Genomic DNA, 24,569 nt, shown 5'->3' with positions numbered 1-24,569 from the left:
ATGTAATTGGGCCCGAAGCTGTGTATCCACATTTTAGGAAGTGGCTTTAGAAAATCTGCTTTTGAGACTGCCAAAGGAAGTGCCCCCAGGTTGGGATGCTGGCAGCCCTATTGTACCCTCTTTGAAGACACAGAAATACTTCCTCACACACTGAACTCACTTTAATACAATTTATTTGATGTGATTAAATTTGATTCCATTTGACATCATTCAATTTAAAACTCAATTTAATTCAAGTCAGTTTAACTCAATAAATACGTACCAAGTTCCTACTATGTGCAAGGCCATGGGAGTCACACAAAATAATTAGGAAAAGTGTCCCTAGTTTTAAAATTGAGGGAGGATGAGTCAACTAAGCTCAGAAATAGCTATTAGTTTGCTGGCTCTACTTCTAGAATATATCTGGAATCTTTCTGCTTCTCTTCATTCTACCGTCACCCTAGTCCAAGCAATATCCTCTCCCTTCCAGCCTATGGCAAGAACTTCTAGATGCAACCCCTGCTTTCCTCCTTCCCCTGAAACACACGATGCACTCAGCAGCCAGAGTGACCTTTTAAAAATGTCAGTCAGATCTTATCTCTCCCCTGCTGAACAAGCTTTAGTGGCCTCTTATCACACTTAGGTTTTTTTCAAGTTTAGGTCTTTTGGATGAAGTCCAGATTCCTTCCGATGGGCTATTAGATCTAGCACAGTCGGGGCCCTGCTGACCTCCTGATCTCATCACATCTTATCCCAGGCCTTGATACCTCAGCTTGAGCCACAGAAGCTTTCTGTTTTTAGAACAAGATCCACACCCATTCATGCCTCAGGATCTCTGCCGTTGCTGTTCCCTCTGCCTGGAATGTCTTCTGCTAAGATGTTCATGCTGACTTTGTCTTAACTTTGGGTCTCCTGAAGTCAATGTCACTGACTCAAGAGGCCTTCTTTTTGGCGGTACGCAGGCCTCTCACCGCTGTGGCCTCTCCCGTCGCGGAGCACAGGCTCCGGACGCGCAGGCTCAGCGGCCATGGTTCACGGGCCCAGCCGCTCCGTGGCATGTGGGATCTTCCCGGACCGGGGCACGAACTCTCAACCACTGCGCCACCAGGGAAGCCCTCAAGAGGCCTTCTTGACCACAGTCTCAAGCAGGTCCAGTCCCAATTCACCTCTTAATCACTTCATCCTGTTCATTTCTCTCATATCACCCAACACAGTTTGTAATTATCTTATTTACTTGTTTGTTTCTTTGTTGTCTATCGCCCCTACTGGAAGAGCCGAGACCCTGTTTGTCCCTATATTCCCCAGCACCCAGCACAGCCCCTGGCATATAGCAGACATCAGGTTAAAATGTGCTGAATGAGTGAACATGGGAATTAATTATAGGATAAAATGGGTAAAATGCCACAAAAGAAACTGAGGGGAGCTCCACGGGTGTGAGAGATGAGCCTCCTGGCAGAGGTGGCGTTTTAGACAGGCCCTGAAGGATAGCAGGGCGTGGAGGGAAGGAGGTGGCTGGTGTTCTTGAGGGGAAGGGTGTGTGGACAGCATGCTTTGGATCCCAGCCTCTTAAGAGGCAAGTCACTTAACCTGCTAAGCCTTTCCTCTACTGTCAGAAGGGCATAATGATGGCTTCTGCCGTGTCACACTGTGGTGAGAGCAGCCGAGGGAGAGCGTGCCCGTGCAGGGTTCAGCCCAGCACCTGATCTGTAGGCAGCACTCAGCGAGAAGGGCTGTGACACCATGTTGCTGATGTGAAAGGGTTTTTGCAGAGGACGCTGGGATTCCCATTAAGGACTCTTTAAACAGCAGGGGAGGGAAGCTTGAATTTTATGTGTGAGTGGTGCGGAGTCATGGCCTCATCTGGACTTACGGAAGGGAGATGTGCTCTTGGGTTTTTGCAGCTGTTCCTGAGACAAAAAGGGCAGGGGCCTCAATCTGGCAGTCTTCAGGCTGGCATATGTGTTTTGTTTGGCCCCTACAGTACTTTAACTTTTTCAATTAGTTCCCAACATTTAAGAGTAGGGAGATGTCTCATAAAATTCCACATCTCAGACTTCAAAACAGTCTGGTGAGCCTTGGGACATCCTCGCTCTGGTATTGCTCTCTGCCCACTCCCTTCATTTACCTTACTTGCCTGACCCCTGTAGGCATCTGAGTGTATGACTCCTGACACACAGAGAATCAGATCAGGAGGGACCTTGGAAACCATCCAGCAATGGCAGCTGACATGTACTGAACCCCCAGTACATGCTGGCATTGTGCTCTGGGCTGTCTGTGCAGGAGAACAGGGCAGGAGTAATATGTTTCTTTTTTTTTTAATTGAAGTATAGTTGGTTTACAATGTTGTATTAGTTTCAGGTGTACAGTAAAGTGATTCAGTTATACATATATATATTATATATGTATGTATATAATATATATATATGTTCTTTTTCAGATTCTTTTCCATTATAGGTTACAAGGTATTGAGTATTGTTCCCTGTGCTCTACAGTAAATCCTTGTTGTTTATCTATTTTATATATAGTAGTGTGTATCTGTTAATCCTAGACTCCTAATTTATCCCTCCCCCTGCCCCTTCCCCTTCGGTATCTATACTTTATTCTCTATGTCTGTGAGTCTCTTTCTGTTTCCTAGATAAGTTCATTTGTATTACTTTTTTAGATTCCACATATAAGTGCTATCATATGATATTTGTCTTTCTCTGTCTGACTTACTTCACTTAGTATGATAATCTCTAGGTCCACCCTTGTTGCTGCAAATGGCAATATTTCATTCATTTTTATGGCTGAGGAGTATTCCATTGAGTAATACGTTTCTTAATGCTGGTGCTTGACAAGCAAAATAAGACCACCGTGGACTGCTTCTATTTCACAGATATAAGGAAGAGGGAAAGGAGATTACTGGAAAAAGCTGGATTTGTCCAAAGTGGAAACTCAACGCTGGCCCCCACTGCATCCACCGTAGCCATTGTACTGATATTCACCTGCCACATCCTCCTGAGATGAAAGCTCACTGCCCCAGTGGTAAGCACCTCTTTAGAGCTGGCCTCTTCTGTACCCAACTCTGCAAGTGCCAGGTGGGTAGCTCCTCTGGCACTGGCATCAGAACACCCAATCACGGTGAGCCAGAAAACAGCAGAATTCCACCCTGACTTCTAAAACAAGTACTTGAGCTGACTGGGAGCCGAGGAGAGCTTAGTAGCAACTCTTATTCAGTCTACAGCAGGGCAGGGGTAGTAGTTAATGCTGGAACACAATTTTTCATTTGGACATGGAAACCAAAGGAGCCCTTGGCTATTTTATTCTTATTTATCCATAGATACGTCAAGAAGAGAGTTGGTGAAAGTTCTCCGGGTTGGAGGGGTGTCAGTATTGGGAGAGGCAGTGTGGTGTCCGGATCAGGGTCCCCCTTGTTTAAAGTCCGACTCCACACTTGCTAGCTATGACTTACAGCAATTCATGGAACCTCTCTTGTCTCGGTTTTATTATCTGTAAATGGGGTGATGACGGTCCCTATCGTAATGAGGATGGACGCTGTCTTCCACAAAGCACTCGGTCAGCACCTCGAATGCGGTAAATGCTGTATAAGTTGCTGCTGTTCTCATTAGCCTTATGCTCACCCAGGCCAGGCATATTCAGGCTGAAAGCCTCAGAAGGAGAATTGGAGTGAACGTGAGGGGCTCAGGACCTGAGCTAGAGAGGAAATGGCCCCTGACTGAAATAAAGAAACAAACATTTCAGATATTAAAGCAGCGTCTGAAGGGCAAGTGGTTGGAAGAAAGAACGTAAAGGCAAGAAAAAGAGAGAGAGAGAATGAAATTAAAAAGGAGAGGTATGCTCACCAGAAAAGAATTGCACCAAAAATCAGGGATCTGGAGGGGAGGGTGGAGGGACGTTTGAGAAGGCAGGATCCTCTTCTGGGGCATTCGTTGTGGCGCTGTCAATCCAATTACTGCCCCGTGTTTCTTTGGGAGATACTTAAATTTTCTTAGTTTCTTCACACACATTTTTCTCTCACACACTCTGGGCACTTGAACATAGCCATGAACCGAAAGCCAAAATGAACAGCAATGGTTGATGTACAGAATGAATGCTACTGGATTATAGTGGCTGCTGTCTACCACCCCAAACCAAAAAAAAATTTTTTTCCCAGAACACACCAAGCAAATTAATTTGAAACCAAATTGAGTGCACATTGTTAATATTTTTTAAAACGATGATTTAGAAGAAATCTAGACCAAGAACAAATTCCCTGAATGCGAGGCTCGTATTCTTTGGCCTAAGAATCCCTTTCAGTCTCCTGCTCTGCCAGAGCCACATGAGTAGGAGGTCAGCCCTGAGGAGCTGTCACATCAGGCAGCCCGGGGGCTCTGCTAACCAGGGCCTGGGTTTCTTGAGCCAAGAGTGCTCTAGGACCTGGGGGAGCTGAATTCTCTTTGGGGATGTATTTTGGACCAGATGTGATGAAGGGAGCATCTTTCATCATCCTCTTAATGAACTACCTAGGATTAGTTGAAGCCTAGGGGCCCTGTCCATGGAGCCCATTCAACAGCAGGAAGGATCACTTCAGATTTGTCGATGGAAGTTGTGTTTTTAATTTCTTAGATGGGTGGTTAGGGAGAGGCTGCTAATTACAAGGACAGATGAGAAGATGAAAGCTGAAAGAGATGAGATCATGCCCCCTGTGGGGCACCCACAGAGCAAGGAAACTTGTCTTCATTGAGGCTATATGATATTATCCACCCACCAGGCAGGGCTCAGTGGGGAAGGCCCTAGTGAAGGGGGGTCATTGTTCATTGTTTTGGAAATGACAGTGGAACCAAGGCTCTCAAATTGGTCCCTTATGTGTGTGTGGAGGCAGGGCATGGAGACCAGACCCTGAGGGCAGGAGAACCAGCAACCAGCCTTGGCCAGGCACATAATTCTAGGGAGCTTCCACCTTCAACACTGGTCTCTGTGTGGTATGTAAAAGGATGCTCTATCTCTGAAGGGTTAGATGCCTCTGAAGCAACAGAGAGAAGGGGATAATTTAGGAAAAATCTGCATAGGTTTTTTTTTTCACGGTACGCGGGCCTCTCACTGTGTGGCCTCTCCCGTTGCAGAGCACAGGCTCCGGACGCTCAGGCTTAGCGGCCATGGCTCATGGGCCCAGCCGCTCCGTGGCATGTGGAATCTTCCCGGACCGGGGCACGAACCCGTGTACCCTGCATCGGCAGGCGGACTCTCAACCACTGCGCCACCAGGGAAGCCCTGCATAGGTTTTTGAATGAATGGTCTAGACCAAATAAGGATATTGTATGGATGGAGATTTCCAAAGGCCCTCAATTAGAGGCCCTTTTCAGACCTTATCCTCTGGATTGACAGAGATAAGGGGATAAGTTTCCCACCATTTGGGTGAAAATCCAAACGCAAAATAGTTTAAGATGTTAATACCTTCAATTTGCCAACCCATGATTTCTGAGCCATGAAATGAGAAAATTTTTCCTCTGAGAATCCCAACTGTGCTACTGTTTCTCATCTCAGGAAATTTAATCCCCATGGACTTAATGGTTCAAAGCCAAGGCAACATCCCATCCTGAATTCTATACCTCTCTTTTGTTCTTCAGGCATTTAGTGTGATTGCCATGTTTAATGTAATGGAGTTTTCAATTGCAATCTTACCTTTCTCGGTCATTGGCTGAAGCCAGTGTCTCTCTAAGGAGAATGAAGATATAACTAACACTGGGTGAGCAGGGAAGAAAATTCTCATTTTGGGGCAGGAAAATTCCCAGATAAGGGGAGGCTGTGTCAACCCATTGGAGGGCTGGGTCACTGGTTTGGTGGGTGTTGGGAGAAGACCCTCCATTCAGTGTTGGATACACAAATATGCATCAAGCAGGATATAGGCAGAGTATTATAGGTGGCCTGCCCTTTTAGTAAAAATGAGATGGGGTCTCCACCCAGGGAGATTATGTTCCTGACCCTCAACTCTTTCTCCAAGCCATAACTCTTAACTCGTTCCAGGAGTGGAGTTCAGTTTGCACTGAACCATCTCCCCTTTGCCTACCTAGTTTGTCCTAGGATGTGTGTGGTGACAGAAGTGATGAAGACGGTGGCGGGGAGAGACACCATATTTATACACTCATTTAGTCATTTTATTTATTCATTCATCAAAGATTTACTGTGTGAGTCCCAAACAGGATCAACACAAAGAGAACCACACAAAGACACATTGTAATTAAAATGGCAAAAATTAAAGATAAAGAGAGACTATTAAAAGCAGCAAGGGAAAGCAACAAGTTACATACAAGGAAACTCCCATAAGGCTATCAGCTGACTTCAGCAGAAACTCTGCAGGTCAGAAGGGAGTGGCACGATATATTTTAAGTGATGAAAGGGGAAAAACTACAACCAAGAATACTCTACACCACACGACTCTCATTCAGATTTGATGGAGAGTTCAAAACTTTACAGACAAGCAAAAGCTAAAAGAGTTCAGAACCATCAAACCAGCTTTACAAGAAATGTTAAAGGGACTTCTCTAAGCTAGAAAGAAAAGAACACAACTAGAAACATGAAAATCACAAAAGGAAAAAGTTTATCAGTAAGGGCAAATATACAGTAAAGGTAGTTAATCAACTATGTATAAAATTGGTAGGAAGGTTAAAAGACAAAAGTAGTAAAATCATCTAAATCCACAATATATAGTTAAGGGATAACAAAACAAATTGATGTAAAATATGGAAAAACAGTACTTGTGGGGGAAGAGAGTAAAAACTCAGGGTTGTTAAAATGCATTTGAAATTAGGAGATCAGCAACTTAAAATAATCGTGTATATATATGTATAGATTGCTATATATAAACCTCATGGTAACCACAAACCATACATTTATAATAGATAAACACACACACAAAAAAAGAAAGGAATCCAAACATAACACTAAAGATAGTCATCAAATCACAAAGGAAGAGAGCAAAAGAAGAAAAGAACAAAAAAGAACTACAAGAACAACCCCAAGACAATTAACAAAATAACAATAACTACCCATTATTACTTTAAATGTAAATAGACTAAATGCTCCAACCAAAAGACATAGAGTGGCTGGATGGATATGAAAACAAAACCGATATACATGCTGCCTGCAAGAGACTCACTTCAGATCTAAAGACACACACAGATTGAAAGTGAGGGGATGGAAAAGACATTCCATGCAGATGGAAATCGAAAGAAAGTTGGAGTAGCAATACTTATATCAGAAAAAATAGACTTTAAAACAAAGACTGTTACAAGAAACAAAGGCATTACATAATGATCAAAGGATCGATCCAAGAAGAAAATATAACAATTATAAATACATATGCACTCAACATAGGACCCACTTAAATACATAAAGCAAATATTAACAGATATAAAGGGAGAAATTGACAGTAGCACAGCAAAGGAAAGCATTGGCAAAACGAAAAGACAACCTACTGAATGGGAGAAAATATTTGCAAATGATGTGACTGATAAGGGGTTAATATCCAACATATATAAACAGCTCATACAACTCAACATCAAAAACCCAAACAACCCAATTAGAAATGGGCAAAAGAACTGAATAGAAATTTTTCCAAAGAGGAAATGCAGATGCCAACAGGCACATGAAAAGATGCTCAACATCGCTAATCATCAGGGAAATACAAATGAAAACCACAATGAGATATCACCTCACACCTGCCAGAATGTCTATCATCAAAAAGAACACAAATTACAAATGTCAGGGAGGATGTGGAAAAAAGAGAACCCTCGTATGCTGTTGGTAGAAGGTAAATTTGTGCAGTCACTATGGAAAACAACACTGTGGAGGTTCCTCAAAAAACTAAAAATAGAACTACCATATGACCCAACAATTACTCTCTGGGGTATATATCTGAAGAAAACAGAACACTAATTTGAAAAGATACATGCACCACAATGTTCATAGCAGCATTATTTACAAAAGCCAAGATACGGAAGGAACCTAAGTGTCCGTTGAGAGATGAATGGATAAGGAAGATGGTGGTACATATACACAATAGAATATTACTCAGCCACAAAAAGAATGAAATTTTGCCATTTGTATGAATGTGGATGGACTTGGAGGGCATTATGCTAAGTGAAATAAGTCAGACAAAGAAAGACAAATACTGAATGATATCATGTATATGTGAAGTCTAAAAAAGAAAGCAAAATACCCTGAATATAACAAAAAGGAAACAAACTCATAGATATAAAGAACAAACTAGTGGTTACCAGTGGGGAGAGGGAAGGGGAAGGGGCACGATAGGAACAGGGGATTAAGCGGTACAAACTGTTATGTATAAAATAAATAAGCTACAAGGATATATTGTACAGCACAGGAATATAGCCAATATTTTATAATAACTTTAAATGGAGTATACTCTATAAAAACTTTGAATCACTATGTTGTGTATGTGAGACTAATATTGTAAATCAACTATATCTCAATTAAAAAAAGATTTACTGTATGCTTCCTATATGCAAGGCACTGTGGAAAATGCAAATATAAGGAGAGAGTCTTTACTCTTAAGAGCCTCCAGTCTAGTACAGGACCAGGTATCCCAGTAATTGCTATATATAGTAAGGGTGAAAGTGATGTGTAGGAAGGGCAGATAAAGTGGTTTTGAAGTTGAGGCAAGGAAAGGAAAAGGAGAAGCACATGTCAGTCAAGAGAACAGTGCGTTCAGACCTCTGTGAATTGATTGGAAGATCTTATTTACTCACGTCTGAAATGTGGATGTCATTTTAAGCATCCTAGGTGCCTGTATCCCTCTTCTCCCTTACCATCCACATTTAACCAATCAAGAATCCTGTTGGGACTTCCCTGGTGGTGCAGTGGTTAAGAATCCTCCTGCCAATGCAGGGGACACGGGTTCGAGCCCTAGTCCGGGAGGATCCCACATGCCGCAGAGCAACTAAGCCCGTGCACCACAGCTACTGAGCCTGCGCTCTAGAGCCCTTGAGCCACAACTTCTGAGCCAGTGTGCCACAACTACTGAAGCCCATGTGCCTAGAGCCTGTGCTCCGCAACAAGAGAAACCACTACAATGAGAAGCCTGTGCACTGCAACGAAGAGTGGCCCCTACTCGACACAACTAGAGAAAGCCTGCACACAGCAACGAAGACCCAATGTGGCCAAAAATTTAAAAAAACAAAAAAAGAATGACACAAATAATAGTTAAAAAAAAAAAAAAGATCCTGTTGACTCACCTCCTGATCACTGTATTCCTTCAATTTTAAGAGGCACCATTTATGAGACTGGATTGGAAGGTGCACTGTTGAGTTATTACATTTTGAACAAAACACAGAGTTAACCTCATGACATTAATTGTCTAACGATACCCAATATCTTAGACTAGAGGAACAATGCTATTTCTTGACTCCACAACCTCCACTCTGTCCCTAGTGTCATCACCTTCATTCAAGACTTCATAGTCTCTCATCTGAACTATCACAGTGACTGAAGAACCAATTGTCTTTTTCCAATGTTGTCCTTTTCAAATACATATTGCACTGTTAATTGAGCTTTAAAATATTTGTCTGATCACTGACATTAACCTGCTTGAAATCCTTGTCCTTCACTCTCCAGGACTGAGCCTGAGTCCCCCATCAGCACGTCCTCAGTTATGTCTCCACTTCATTTCTTATCCCCTTCCTACCTTGAGCTCTGGCCCTCGGTTATACGGAACTTCTCATCTTACACCTCTCATCCCCCCAAACCATGCTATTGCCTGTTTTTGCTCATGCTGTGCCCTCTACTAGAAAGCTCTCCTCCCCTAAGCCCTCCCTCATCTTTGCCTGTACAGCACTGTACAGACTCAGCTCAGGCATCAATTACATGGGCCTCCAGGATGCGGAGCCAAGTGTCCCATCCCCGGCAGTTACAGGGCTTTGTCCCTGTCACGTTTCACTGAAATGATCTGTGCATGTTCCCATCTCCGCCTGGACTGCAGTCTCTTCAAGGACAGGAAGCATGCCTTATGACTAATATTTGCATTTCTGTCGTTTACCCCAGAATCTGGCACAGAGTAGGCATTTGGCAGGTGTTTTGTTGAACTGAGCTGAGTGGGGACTTAGGAAGAAGACACAGCAGAGACAGAACATGTGACCTTGGTTTCATAAGCATTAGTGTCAAGCAGTGAAGCCAACCACCCAAAGACTGGCAAAAGCTGGCCATCTTGGGCATAAGGGTAAATTGTAGCTGGGATCAGCATTCTGCAATGTGGGTGACCCAGATAGGCCTTGTGGTTAAAAAGGCATCGGTTCTACATAGTATGAGCTAATAGACTATTTTTGCTGCAGCTTCTCCTGGGGGAATATCTTCAGAATACCTTTCCTGGATGTCCCAGGTAGAATTCCCAAGATTATGATTTGGGGTCATTAGAAGATATACTGGGATGATTCTTGCAAATGGATGACGTCTGCCAAGTTAATTTTGTTTCTTTACTCTTAGAAAATTCTCATAGCTAAAAGCCCCCCATCTTACATCACCCAACCAGAAGAGCCAGATACAGTCTTGCTTTTAGCAAATGCCACCTTGACATGGGAGCAAGAAACCAGGGGGAAAAGTGACCTAAAGACAGTGCAGAACAAGAAGAAGCATCTTTTAAGAAACAGAGGCCAGAGGCATACAGTCTGAGTCCATCAGGTCAGGGAGTCACCAGTGCCCAGGAGCAACGTGGCAGCCCCAAATCGGTTCTACACAATATAAGCTTTGTGGTGAGAAAGGTGGGTGTGTGTTCCAAAGGTGTGGCCTCCATCCTTCTTCCTTGTGTCACATGACCATGGCCTTCTCAAGGCTGAATATAATTCAGTTTGAGCAGGAGGTCGTGGTGGGATGTCTCCATTTCTCCCCAAATTTTAAAGCTATGCAAATAAACCCTGGAGACATCTCTTCAAGCTGAGAGAATACTGTTGTCTTAGTGGTTGTATTAGTGCCAATCTTCAAATTCCACAGGAGTTGAGAGCCAGTTGCCGTGTTTAATGGACAATCCATTTCAGGTGGCTAGACTCAAACTGACTAGCTTTCATAAATCTTTTCAGATTTGTTCTTAATTTCACGTTGGAGTCTAATAATAGATTATAATAGCTGACAGTTATGAGCAATTTCTATTTACGAGGCACATAATTAACTCATTTATCTACCCCAATAACCTTATGAGGTGCGTGTATAGCTGCCCCACTTTATGACTGAGGAACCAGAGGCACAGCGGGTTAAATAACTCGTCCAAGTCATACAGCTCGAAAGTGGCAGAAGAGGGCTTCACACCCAGGGTGCCTGGTGCCACCATCTGCTCTTAACCACCAAGCGACACTGCTCTTGTAAAAAGCAAAATGAGTGCCACAAGCAGCCTAGGAACAGAAGCCAGCCAGATTCTGCTGATTGCTCCCCTCCCCTCGGGATTGGGGGGTAGAGTCCTTAGAGCAGCTCTGCATTTGGGGAATGTTTGACCTTCCCTTGCATGTGGTTTTCTTGCCCTGGGTACTCGTCAGCCCACAGCCCGATGGCAGTGTTGATTTTGCTGCAAAGGGCTCAGCATTAATCTCGTGCCTAGTATTTTAATCTCCCATCTTGTTGACTCACCCTTTCCCCATGTGAGCACTATAGAGGGAGAGGTTCTCATGTATTATGTGACGCTAGGCTCCGTAACTGGTGTAGAGTGATACCTCGTAGCTAACAAGGCTCTCTGCACATATTCATTGGAAATGATATTTGGTTGGCTGAGTGCAATTGAGCTTGGCTCTCAGTGAAGTCTTGCTGTGTGCAGCCCACTTGCTTTCTCATCACTCTTCCCCGCCTATGACGTGCAGCACCCAGATCACTTCAACCATGCCTTCAGCGTTGCTCCAGAGAGGACTCAGTGAACTGCTCTCGTGTTGTAAAGAAGCCTCCTCTTAGCCCTTCAATCGCTTTCCTCCTTCTCAGTACGTTGGTGGCTCATGACTTGTCGTCAAGGACATGGTCAAACAGTTTGTGAAATAAGGTGAAGACAAAGGGTGCAGCACAATATCTTGGGGATTAGGGCTATGCCTCTCTAGCCTGGTGGACCCGGGTTCCAGTCCCAGCCGCTCACCAGCCGCATGGCCTTAAGCATATTGCCTAACCTCTTCAAGCCAGTTTCTTTACCTGCTCCATGGGTATTTTAATAATAGTACCCACTTCACAAGGTGGATGGGAGGACGGAAAGACACATCACGCACAAATGCTAAGTCCCCACGGACAGGAGCTATTGCTGTTGCCTTTTTCCTCTAACAATCATGTCCAGCTTAAGTGCTGCCCTTAAATGTCCTAAACTCAAGGCATCTATGTTTTTCCAAATTTAGTTCTAAGATTCCATTAGACCATAGCCTCCTTGAGGTCAGGGCACGTATCTGTGAACTTGTTCACAGTCGTGTGGCCTTACACTGAGCCCAGAGCCCGGCACAGAGTAGGTTTCCAATAATGTTTTCCAAATAATCAGAAACTCAGGGGTGCAGGCCTCATGGATTTCCTGCTGAAGACAAGGATGAATCTAGAAGGCTTAGATCTGGCCACAAGTAGTGGACAGGACTCAACAAAGAGCCAAATGTCTAGGGAAGCTGGATCCATCCCTGTGTCTCTTTGTCCCAAAGTCTTCATAATGCCCCGGTTCCTTGTAGCCCTTTTGGTGGAATTAAAATGGATCCGCTTCACTTACCTGCAGCGCCAGTGACAGTAAAGGCAGGGACTGCGTCTACCTTGATCACTGCTTTATTGCCAGTGCCTAGTGCAGTATCTGGCGCTCAGTAAAGACTTCTCCAAGGGCTGAATGATGACAGGCAACAACCCTCTTGTGCTGGGGGTAGCAGGCAGGCGAGGGGCCCTCTGGTCTAGCTCAGGTGGGAAAGAAGCCACATTTGGCCCCGTGCTGGGCATCTTTGCTCTGAGGCATCACTGGGAGCAGGTCTCAGTGAGAATGTTCTAGATGTTCCAACTGCTGCATTGCAATATCTGCTTGAACACAAGAGTGGTCTCGCCTCAGAGTCTCCACATGGACTCCTATTCTGCCAGCTGTGCCCCCCCCCATAACTACACGGCTCACTCCCTTGCCCCCTCCGGGTCTTACTCAGACATCACCTGTAGCAGGTACTGTCAGTGACCCATCCGTGTGGCCTGGCCATCTTCCAGCTGCCAGATCTGCATCTGTGTGCCTGAGGGCCCTCCCCACCACCCTCAGTAAGCCAAGACGTCAACAGCCGAGGGAGCAGCTCTCAAACACTGACTGTTGGCTATTTAACCTGACTCCCTCAGCCATTGGGGGGACAAAGCCAGGCTCAGTTTCTGCAATTCCTTGAGTTTCCCAGCAGCATTGAGCTTCATTTGCCTCCTGTGGGAGCTGACCTAAGAGCACTCCCTTGATGGGCCACCTTCTTCCTCCTGTACCATACCCCTCCCCCACCGGGTGTTTTCTGCAGCTCCCCAGCAAGCTACCTTCATTCAATTCCTTGCTTTGGGGTCTCCTTCTGGGAGAGCTCAAGCTAAGAGGTCCACGTGTCCAGTAAGGCTCCCCGGCCCCATCTCCTCGCTGCTTTATCTGCTTCCATGGCATGTATCTGACATACTCCATATTTTACTTACTTATCTTGTTTACTGTCTCCCCAACTAAAACATAAGCTCCGTGCGGGCAGACCCAGACTTTTGACTGTGAGGTTCTTTGCTGTATTTGCTATTGCTGGTGTTCAGCACAGCACCTGGCACAAAGCAGGCTTTAGCAATGATTTGTTAGCTGAATTGATAAATCTGCAGCTGTAGAAAAATCCATGAAGCCAACACGCTGGAACAGCATAACTGCTCAGTAATTTCAGACCGAGTTGTGATGGAGGAAGGATGCTTTAAGAGGACTTTTAAAAAGCACCCGGCCTTCTGTACTTGCAGGCTGTCACAGTCCCTCTGGGCTGTGCAGCCTCTGACGTCCATTAGATTTCCTTTCCTGGAGTTGGCACAGGACCACCCTCGGTTCAGGGCCTGTGTGTCCCAGAGCAGTGCAAGGCCGTTCTGCACCGGTGCTTATACATGACTTCTAGAAGCCCTCTGGGTGCTGTGCTGGGTTGTGCAGACTGAGGCTCCTGCCTCCTATGAGGCCGTGTATCAGTGTTGGGGGGTGAGGCTGCAACTACCACCTCACAGAGCCAGCAGTGCCCCACTGGTCCCTGCCTGGCCTGGCCAGTGCAGTTTGGTGGTGACCCTCTAAGAACTCGGAGAATGACTGTCTTTTTTCTGTTTCTCTGGTAGGGGAAGGTCTTGGGCATCTGTGGGAATGTTGGAAGTGGAAAGAGCTCCCTCCTTGCAGCTCTCCTAGGACAGGTAAGCTGTGTGCTGAGCGTTGTGATGATGGAGTGGTTCCCTGCTGGCCACGTTTGGGGCCCTGGGCTCGGCCGCACTGGACTCTGTGCTCATAGTTAACGATGATGCCCAGGAGGTCAATGCACTTGGCAGTTCCAGGCCCATGGCAGGCAGGGCCGGGCCTTCCACGCACTCTCCCCGGTTTGCCTCCTGAGGACATGAGTTAAGCAGTGATAGCTTCCTTGCCTGGAGCTCCATCTTGGTCAAAGGAAGCAATGGATCATTAAATCCATGGTTTTCTCATGACATGCTTGGCCTGTGCTAAATAGAAAGGCCGGCCAGGCAGCTTGGCGGGAAAAACCCAGGAACCTGCGACTCTCGGTGACTTTAGATCCATCTCCATTTCCCCAGTGTCTGCCCTGAGCAGCTGTTCCTCAATGGGGGAGGGGCTTAATGAATGTGTGAACCAGAGCACACCTCGCGGTAGCAAGGGAGGGCGGGTGCACTTTCCTCCTTTGTCTGCTACTTCTAGCTGCTTGACCCCAGGGAAATGGCCAAGCCATTCACCGTATCCACGGTAAATGAATAGTTCACAGTTGCCAAGGCTTCTCATTCCAAATGAATGAGAAATTTTCTGGGGAAAGAAATTAAGTTCTCTTTCTCTCCACTCTGTGTTCCTAAAGGGAAGTTTGGACACCTGGGATTGCCTTTGCCTGCAATAGAGACAGGGGGATGCTAGGCTCAGAAGAGCCCCTCCAGACCAGGGTGACTCATTCTGGCCTCAGCTGACTCATTTGTAGAAAGAGTGAAAACTCCTTCCCTGCTTGAAGGCGGAGGCAGGGGCTGAGTTAGGTGAGCTGTGGCGGTCCCTCAGGCTCCGGGATTCAGCGTGAGTGCCTTTGATAACCTAGAGTCGGTAGGGGCATTACAGGTGACCCAGCCCAATTCTCCACCTAATAACATGAGTCCTTTCCACCGAATCCTATAAGAGATGAGTCAACCTATGCTCAGATGCCTCCAGTGATGGGGAACTCATTATCTCTTTAGAGAGATTTGAGGTATATGGGAGTGAAATTTGCCTCCTTTTAACTTCTACCCTATGGTCTGCTCCTGTGGAATGTCCCAGAGAAAACAGAATCCATCTCCCATGTGACAGTGGTGGGATCAGTCCCCTCACGTGGTCACTTGGGAGGCCCCTCACATGGTCACTGGGTTAAGTGAGTGGGCTCTGGACGGCATGGTTTCACCAGCTATCTCAGTCTCATGAGCATGGATAAGTCACTTAACCTCTCTGAGCCCTGGTTGGCTCATCTGTAAAATGGGGCTAAGGATGTTGTGATGAAGACTAAATGAGATAACTGATATAACAGTAGTTACAGGACAATTCCCAGCACCAGCCACAGTGATTAGCATTTTATATGCACTTAACACAGTGCCTGGCATACACCCTATTCATTTTAGCTGTTATTATCATAGTTGCTGTCGTTGTTGTCATTGTTATTATCATTCTCTCCTCCAAGTCTAATGTTCTCTATCCCTTAGACCATTCCTGAGGAGGAATGGGGTCACATCCCTCGGCCACCTTGGCTATCGTCCTTGGCTGTCCCCAACACACTGCCACTGGCCCATGAGCACCAGCCCTGAGCACCACGGCCTGCCTCATACACCCTTTCCTGACAGCTACAAACATGGCACCACCACTAGCCTCTCCCGTTATCTGCTGAGGCTCACCATGAAGGGCTATCTTAAATGAACGTGGGTACTCAGGGTCACAGACCGGAGCCCATGCATGTTTCTTAATTGGATTCCTCATTGTTTTGAAAGTTCAGAAGTTCTACATGAAACTAGACTTTCCAACTCCTCTTGAAAAATTAGAAACTCGCCACAGCAGGCTTGCATCCTTGCTTGGCACCAACTGTGCGATGGAGTCAAGGTTGCTTCCTTAGGATGGGGCATGCCAGGGCCACCATCCACAGCAGTGCAGGCTGTGCCCTCTCCCTGGGGGCCTGGCTGAGGAGGGTGGACTCTAGCCAGTGCACCTGGGGGAAGAGGGAGCCTTTGTGATGGGTCTGCTCAGAAAGCATTTCATCCTAGCTGCACAAAGGTGCACGTGTGCCAGCAGCAGCCTTGCAGCCTGTGCTCTCCAGAGCACAGGGCTCACCTCTGCCCCTTCTGGAACATGCCCACCTGGCCTCTCGCAGATGTTTGACTTTGAGACCCTTGGTCTGCACAGCCGGGCTTTGCAGTGTGTGGCAAGACAGCTTGTCACCCTCAGTGCTCATACAGTAAGTGGGTGGCAAGTGTGCAACGGCCCCCCCCGCCCCCGCCCCGAGGAGAAGGTGGCAAGGCCTGGCTCCTGAAGGTTCTCTGGTGTTGTTGCTCCAGATGCAGTTACAACAAGGGCTCGTGGCCTTCAACGAGACTCTGGCCTACGTTTCCCAGCAAGCATGGATCTTTCAGGGAAATGTGAGAGAAAACATATTATTTGGAGAAAAGTATGATCACCAAAGGTAATATTAACTTTGAAAGCATGAGGCGTTTTAGTATTTGGTATATAATCTGCTACAGATGCTGATGGCATTGGTAATGATTGCTAACTGGGTTTCTTTAACGAGTTCTGATTAAACATTTGTCAGATCCAAATGGATGTTGCTTTTTCTCTTCCTGATCCAAGAGTTCAGGAGAGGTGCCTTCTGCAGACCTGTGATCACGCTCTCAGAAACGTACGGAATCGCCACTCAGTCCCAGTGCAGAGTAGCATATGTTCTGAGGTTCTCTGTAACAGTGCATATGGTGTCTGACTGGAGGAAGAGGAATCTGGCAAGTTTGCTTGAGGCCAAGTAACAAGAACTTTCCTTGAAATTGAGTGCAGCAGGTATGCAATTAGTCAGCCCTGAAACTATTAATTGACACCAGTTTTCAGGATATATCACTGCTGATGTCCTCAAAACGACCTAATGGAATGAAAACAAAGTTCAAGTCATAATTTTTGAATTCACTTTGGACCATTGTATTTAAGCTCTGGAAATAGCTTCCTAAGGTTCTTTGCCGAGTTTGGTGTGCTGCCATGTACATTCTCTCGTTAGAGCCCCATAACCACCCATTTAAGGGAGGTCCTGGCATCATATCCCCATTTTACAGATGAAGAGGTTGAGGCCCAGAGAGGAGAGCTGACCTGCCAAAGGTCAAAGCTATTAAATGTCAGAGGAACTGCAGGCCAGCATCATTTGTTCCCACTGGAACTGCCTGACAGCCCCCTCAAGTGCCATGATGCTGAAGGAAAGACAAATGGAGTTGGTTTTACATATCTGGCTGTCAGCTCTTTAACTGTGGTCTGGATTTTCACATCTTATTGCCTGAACCCACAAACTCTATCCTTACTGACGACATCGGCCAGCATGTGGGTTCTCAGCAAGAGATCTGTTGCTTCCCCTCCTTTTTCCTGGCCACGACATCCTGTCATAAGAGGCTCAGTCAGGGAGTCCTTGGCACCAGCCAAACTGTTCTGCTCAGCATCTCCTGGACTGCCTTTGCCTGTGCCTCCTCCCAGCCCTGCCTGGAATGGCTTCTCTTTCGCCAGAAGCAGACTGGAGGGAGGGATTCCTGTCTTTTATTATTAGGACATCAGAGAGCAAATATTTACCAAATACCTGCAAGACACAGGACTATGCAGGACCATGTGGGCCAGCAGAGTGGCTCAGATGTAACTTTGCCCTTGAGGTGCTCAAGTCTGTAAAGGGTTGTAGGAGATGCATAACGGGCCAAGGAGGAATGTGCTAAGGGCAGGAGACTGTGGTGGACCGTTCAGAGGCAGCAGAGGTCACAAGAGGGAAGAGAGGGTGGCGCTTGAACTGGGCTTGAAGGATGGACTGAGCACCTTCCTATGTGGCATCTCTAGCAGGGGTTCTACTCCTGGGGTGGATATTGAGACTCTCAGGACCACAGGAAGCAGGAGGGTGGGGGGAAGTTTAAGATGGGGGTGGAGCTGGCAAGAAGATGAAGGTGCGCTGAGCAGTCTGAATCTCATAGTCAAAGATTGGCAAAGGTGATAACATTAATTATAACCACTGCTGATGGAAAATTTGCACACGACAGCATGCTCTTGGCTTGATATGTGTGTTCCCACTTCTCACAACCCAATGAGAGTTATTAGCCTATTGTGTAGAGTAGAGAGTGAAGATCAGGGAGGTACAGTCATTTGTTCGAGGTTACCCAGATGGATTCAAGCCCAGGTTGTTCTGATTCCAAAGCTACTGGTCTTAACCACCAGGCACACCAGCCCTAAAGTTGACACATGGGCACAATGCTCAGGGCGTCAAGAGCTGCCAGGACGTAGTGCGCCACCTGCCGGATAGCTACCTGTGACCTGCCTGCTCACTCTAAGCTGGCACCACCCACAGGCTTCTCCTCGTCTACTAGTGGTCTTGCGGCCTCTGGGAGGCCTCCTCCAGCCACCTCAGCCCTCATTGGTGACTCCCTGCTCTGACTCCCACGAGCAATTTTCCCTTCAGGTGTTTCATGTGCACTGATTTCATCTTTCTCGAATGGTGGGAAGCCTGTGAGCAGAGGGGCCCTCCCAAGTCAACTCTGCATCAGGTAAGCAGGGCAGAGGTCAAGGGGAAGCTGCCCTTGGACATCAAAGACCAAGCAATCAGCCACCTCCTCGCCCGTCCATGGCACCAGCTCACCTTTGGAGCAACCTAGGGCTGCATGGACGTGGGGTCTTTCTCACCGTGCTGACTTCTAGCTTTCCACCCACAGGTATCAGCACACGATTCGTGTCTGTGCCCTTCAGGTGGACCTGAGCACCCCACCTTACGGACACTTGACTGAGGTGAGTCAAACCCAGAGCTCAGCCCCACAGCGGCTCATGGCAGATCAACCGCCAGGTCCTATGGGCTGAAGCTCTGCAGGCACCAGCTCCTTCATATCCGTGTGCCCCAGAGGACAGAAAGATCCCAGGAAATGTGGGGAAAGTCAGGTTCTACCGTTCTGCATTCTCCACCTGGGTCCTTTCTTGGGAGATACCACAATGGATGTGACACCAACTCCACTTGTGCTGGGCTCAGCCTGTTCACTCTTGGTGTCACTTCCAATTTGCCTGTCGTCTCAGGGAAGGTTTCTGGTGAAAGGTGCTTCCTCACCTCCTGGGCCAGCTCTGTCATCCTAAGACAGAGGCCAAGGGTACAGCATGGTGGCTGGAGGCTCGAGGGCCCCTTCCTGCCTCACTGGCCCTGCCCGCCCAGGAGTATAAGGGTCATCTCCAAACATTGCCCCCCAGGGTTTTGTTTAAAGGGCTGGCTGGGTCCTGGGCTGAGCCTGCCAACTCAGGTGACCCAGGGGAGTCACCGGGCCACCTTCTGTCTTCCCATCCCAGTGTACCCTCTGCACAGTCTTCCCACTCTGCACAGGAGCCCAAAGAATGAGGCATCCTGAAGAAAGCCCAGTTCAGAGCACATTGTCATTCTCTGCTGGTACCTCCGTGTGCCTGCATCAAAGAAATGGCCGTCACAGCCACTGCAGCCCTGGCCTTCCTGCCAGGGTTTGCTTCCACCCACCCCTACCTGCCTGCCTAGGTGTGCGCTCACCTTCCACGCTCTAGACCTCTGCTTCTGCCAGTTGCCACCCTTCAAGTTCCCACCCCAAATCCATACCCTTGAGGAAGACTTTCCCCAGACCCAGAGTCTAAAGTAATTTGCCCCAAAGTACTTAGTTTATGCTTCTCAGTTGGCACTTGTTAAATTCTTCTTTGTGCCATTATTATGTGTATAACTAGCAACCGCCCCCGCCCCCCCCACACCGCTAAGATGCTAGTTCCCAGTAGACAGGGGAATTTTCTGGTCCCACTTCATGTGTCCAGCCCCAGTGCTCAGCACAACACCTGGCTGAACTCCCGGAGGCTCACTTTGGGGTCCATTGGATAGAATCACCTGAAGTAGGCAACCTAAGCTTTTCATCTTTCCAACAAATGTTTATTGAGCACCTGCTCTGGGCCAGGTGTGGTGCCAGGCCTTAGGGATGTAATGACAAAAAAGGCTGACATGTCTGTTATCTTCATGGAGCTTAGACTTGCCTAGTGGGGGCGGGAAGTTGATCCACAGGTAAACAAAGAGAGACCCCTTGTCCCTCTTCTCCCAGACAGTTTTCCTTCCTGTTCACTTGTCCACTTGCCCAGAGCTTCCTACTCAACAATGCCCCTTGGTGTTAGTGGTCAAGATGTAGCCCCTCCCTACAGGATTGCACTGGGATGGGGCTGTTGTGAGCCAGGTACCCCTCACTCAACACCGGAAGGAACTTTTCCCTATTTGCCACTGCCCATCAGGCTTCCTGCAGAAGTGGACCTTTCCACTTTCCAGGGTAACTGGTGTGGCCAGGGGGTTCCTGTAAAGGGGTGATGAGCAGTCTGAAGAAGAATCTAGAGAAGCTTCAGGAAGTTCCTGGTCCCCAAGGACTGCAGGGTGGGGAATGGGGTCCAGCGATGGACAGTAAGTAAGTAGCATTGCCCTTGTCTGCAGATCGGGGAGCAGGGCCTCAACCTCTCTGGGGGACAGAGGCAGAGGATCAGCCTGGCCCGAGCCATCTACTTGAACCATGAGATCTACCTGCTGGATGACCCGCTGTCGGCCGTGGACGCCCACATGGGAAAGCACATCTTTGAGGAGTGCATTGAGAAGGCGCTCAGGGGGAAGAGCTGGTGACCCACCAGCTGCAGGTGACTAGGACCAGCAGGACCCGTGAGGTCATGAAATGGGCACGGTACTTGATGCTCACAGAGTCTCTTCTTCTGCCTAAACCTGTTGCCCTCACCTGGACCAGGTCAGGGAAGGGGAGAGGTGCACAGGAGACACCGTGACCGTCCCCGGCCATCCTGGCTCGCACCTGGCCCTGCCTGCTCCTCTCTGTGCACGGCTTCCGTTGCCCTACCTTTGGGCTCAAGGGGCCAAGACCTTTCCTCCATCAGAGGGAGATTCTCCAGCTCTGGACCACTGACCCCTACCTGTGGGGTGAACACAGGGCAGCTTCTCCAGCTCTGGACCACTGACGGTGGGGAGATGGGAAGTCGGGTAGGAACATTTAGACCAACCTTTCCTCCCGCAAGGGCTGGGCAGGCCTGAGGTGGCAGGAGATGACAGATCCCTTGATGAGAGGTCCAGATACCCCTGGCACCACTCCCCAGGGGAAAAAGGCTGGAGACCAGGACTTCAGAACTAAGGCAAGAAGCTTCTCCCTGCCCAGAGCCACGCTCTCAGGCTTAGGAACATGAATATTGCCCAGGAAGGGGACTGACTGAATCCCCTGAATGAGCTTGGGAATTTGGCAGGGTGGGGACAATTCTTACAATGTCAGCCCCATGTAAAGGGTTCTGGATGCCTGGTGGGAATCCAGGACCCCTCTCTACCCTGAGATAAGCCAGGTTACCCCTGTCCTACAGTGACTCCCCAGAGATGTGCTCTGTGTGTGGGTGTACGTGTGCATGCACATGCGTGTGCATCCCCTGCAGGAGGAGAGAGCCCACAGGACTGGCCTGTAATGAGAGGTCAATTGGAACAGAGGCAGCAGAAGTCCTGTCTTCTGACTCTCCTGCCACCTGTGGAGAAATGTTAAACTAGGGGTAAGAGGCAGAACTCTCAGCCTTTGCAAAGGTAAGTCAAGCTGGGATGGGAGCTGGCAGCAAATGAAGTTGCCATGGCTACAGTATGCTGTAGCCAGCATCTTTAGCCTCCTCTGTCAGTGGCCAGAAGGGCTGGCCAAAGAGGAAAAAGTTTCTTCAAGACCCAGGAAAACCAGGCCTTCCTATACCTGTGGCTTTGCCCCCAGCCTCTGCCTCTGTTTGCTGAGGGCTAGAGACCTCAGAATAAGCTCCAAGCATCTGAATTTTGCATGTGGGGATTGCTCAGGTTTCCTCTGAGTGGCATCTGTCACCTCCAGGAAGCATCCAGCTGGGCTGGTGCAGACAAGACCTCCTCGTTCCTCTGCTGGGCAAGGGACCAGGGTGAGGAGAAGGTTGGATTTCTTCTGGGCCCCCATGAGGTGACTGGGAACGGGCTCTCGCCCATCTAGGGTGCTAAATATGGTGACCACAGCTCTGCAGTGCAAGGGTCCCGTCCCTGGAGACCATGTGTAGCAGGGAGGGCTGTCCTCCTGGAGTCCTGGGGGTGCACAGGGAGACTCCCGGCACCTGATGGATGTGGGTCAGAGCTGTCTTTGCAGGAGTCCTCACGGGGGGAGAATGTGACCTTGGCCCTGGCCCAATCTCTGAACCTCACTCACCAGCGGTATGAACTCAGGCAAGAACCCAGGAGGCCTCAGAGACTCTATTTTTCACCAAGGTCATTTCATCTTACTTTTTGTGTGTTGAAAAATACAGGTAGCCACCAGATGGCACTGGAGTCTCAGTCTGCCCATCAGTTGTTGGGGAGGAGGCACTCAGAGCCCGGACCTGGAGCCTGTGGGCTTTTCCAGAACATTTCTCGGGCTGCTTTTACTCTGGGGCCCGCGGGCAATCTGTATGCTTCCCGGTGCTCAGGCTGGACGATTGCCCTTCTATTACTTGAGGAAACAAATGAAATGAGGCCGCTGGCCTGCCACTGAAATCCAACCCAGGGCCAGATTTCGTGAGCTTGCAGAACAAAGCTGCTCAGATCACACCTAATCTCACTGGAGAGAACTGGGAACTTGCTGGCCAGAGGGGCTGCACCAGGAACTTCGGGGGCTGGAATGTGTGCCCCTACATCTGTGCCTCAGTTTCCACATCTGAGAAATGGGCTGATAATAATGCGACCTGCTTTCTTCACTGGGTTGTGGGAGACTGAGAGATAGGAGACGAGATCGGTCTTTGAAAGTTAGAAGATGCTGTGCAAAGGTGAGAGGTGATTTTCAGGAAAATGGCTCTGTCAGAAAGTGTCTCAACCGGACATTAAAAGCCAGACTGTCCCTTCTTGGGCTGTCTGGGAAAGTGGACAGGGCAGATAGTACAAAGGAAGCAGGAAGGCTGGAGCTGTCCAAAGCCAAGCGAAACTGCTGTCATTTGGCCTTTTGGGCACCACCCTCTTCCCCCCAAACCCAATCAGATGCACAAGGACCAAATGCAGCTACTTCTTTCAGGGTTTCAATCAAGAGCATCAAAGGTAGATTTGACCTCTGGTGAACCCCAAAGCACAGGGGAAAGGCCTGTATTTCAAGGCCCTGTTTTGGCTGAACGATCTTAGATCTCACAGCATCTTGTCCACCTCTAAGAGGGTCTTCCTGCCCCTAGATGGGCTGACCCTATGGGGAGAGCTTGGTCTCATTCCAAAATGAAAGGAAACTCCTCTTAGCAGCTCTTTGATTTCAGGCATGATATGGAAATGAAGGGAACTCAAATTAGAAAAACAGAAGTGCTTTGGGCAAAATGTAGGATGCTATCATGAAATGCGGCTATATTTTTATTGTACAGATAAAGCTGGTGTAAACTCCTCAGGTCAGGTAGTGTGGCCTGGAGGCCGGAGACTGCACGGTAGGCTACATCACCTGTAGCCTAAATGAGGATGATGAGGTGGGCTTGTAATGTTACAGCAGAGGGAAGCCATCTCTGAGGTCATATTTCCCCTCTCCACCAAACCTTGGCTGCAGTGACTTTGTCAATTTCATACTCCCAGGTCTCCATGACGAGATTTCTTAGCACAGCAGCTCAGGTAGGAAGCAATGGCAAAGGAAGGCTCAATATGCTTCACAGTGGCAACCAAAGGTCTCTTTTATACTCACGAGACCCGTGGGCACTAAATCAGTGCTTCTCAACTGGGGGCCATTCTGCCTCCTAGCCGGCACTGGGCAATGTCTGGAAACACTTTTGCTTGTCACACCTGGGGGAGGAGGTGCTCCTGACATCTAGTGGGTAGAAGCCAGGGAGGCTGCTAAATATCCTACAATGCACAGGTCAGTCCCCACCCCACCCCACCCCCCAACAAAGAATTATATGGCCCTCAATGTCAGTGGTGCCAAGGTTGAGAACCCCTGGACCAGATGAGCCTGGGACACTGCTGAATGGGAGTCTGGCACGGCTCTCTTCTCTCTCTTCCAAGGCAGAAGCTCGTTGTAGATTGCTTTAATATCTCTGCAGTTCCTGGAGTGTTGTGACCAAGTCATCTTGTTGGAAGATGGAGAGATCTGTGAAAAGGGAACAGTTAATGGAGGAGAGAGGACTCTATGCAAAACTGATTCACAACCTCTGAGGGTTGCAATTCAAGTTAAAACTCTTCGGCCTTGGGTGCAAAAGATTGGGTACC

At 48.0% G+C, this 24,569-nt stretch overlaps 1 protein-coding gene across 1 annotated transcript in view; it reads left to right on the top strand.

The window, feature by feature from the left end:
* ABCC12 (ATP binding cassette subfamily C member 12) overlaps positions 1–24,569 on the top strand; it is a 59,265-nt gene that overhangs the window by 9,158 nt on the left and 25,538 nt on the right. Inside the window, 12 exon segments of the mRNA XM_032613629.1 lie at positions 2,855–3,003; positions 5,586–5,650; positions 5,652–5,686; positions 10,454–10,606; positions 10,609–10,730; positions 14,254–14,325; positions 16,690–16,814; positions 19,066–19,138; positions 20,820–20,991; positions 20,994–21,016; positions 24,404–24,465; positions 24,467–24,529. Coding sequence (XP_032469520.1) covers positions 2,855–3,003; positions 5,586–5,650; positions 5,652–5,686; positions 10,454–10,606; positions 10,609–10,730; positions 14,254–14,325; positions 16,690–16,814; positions 19,066–19,138; positions 20,820–20,991; positions 20,994–21,016; positions 24,404–24,465; positions 24,467–24,529 — 1,114 coding nt within the window.

This window comes from Phocoena sinus, chromosome 19, assembly GCF_008692025.1.
Source record: "Phocoena sinus isolate mPhoSin1 chromosome 19, mPhoSin1.pri, whole genome shotgun sequence".
NCBI lineage: Eukaryota > Metazoa > Chordata > Mammalia > Artiodactyla > Phocoenidae > Phocoena > Phocoena sinus.
This window is presented reverse-complemented; position numbering and strand designations above follow the sequence as displayed.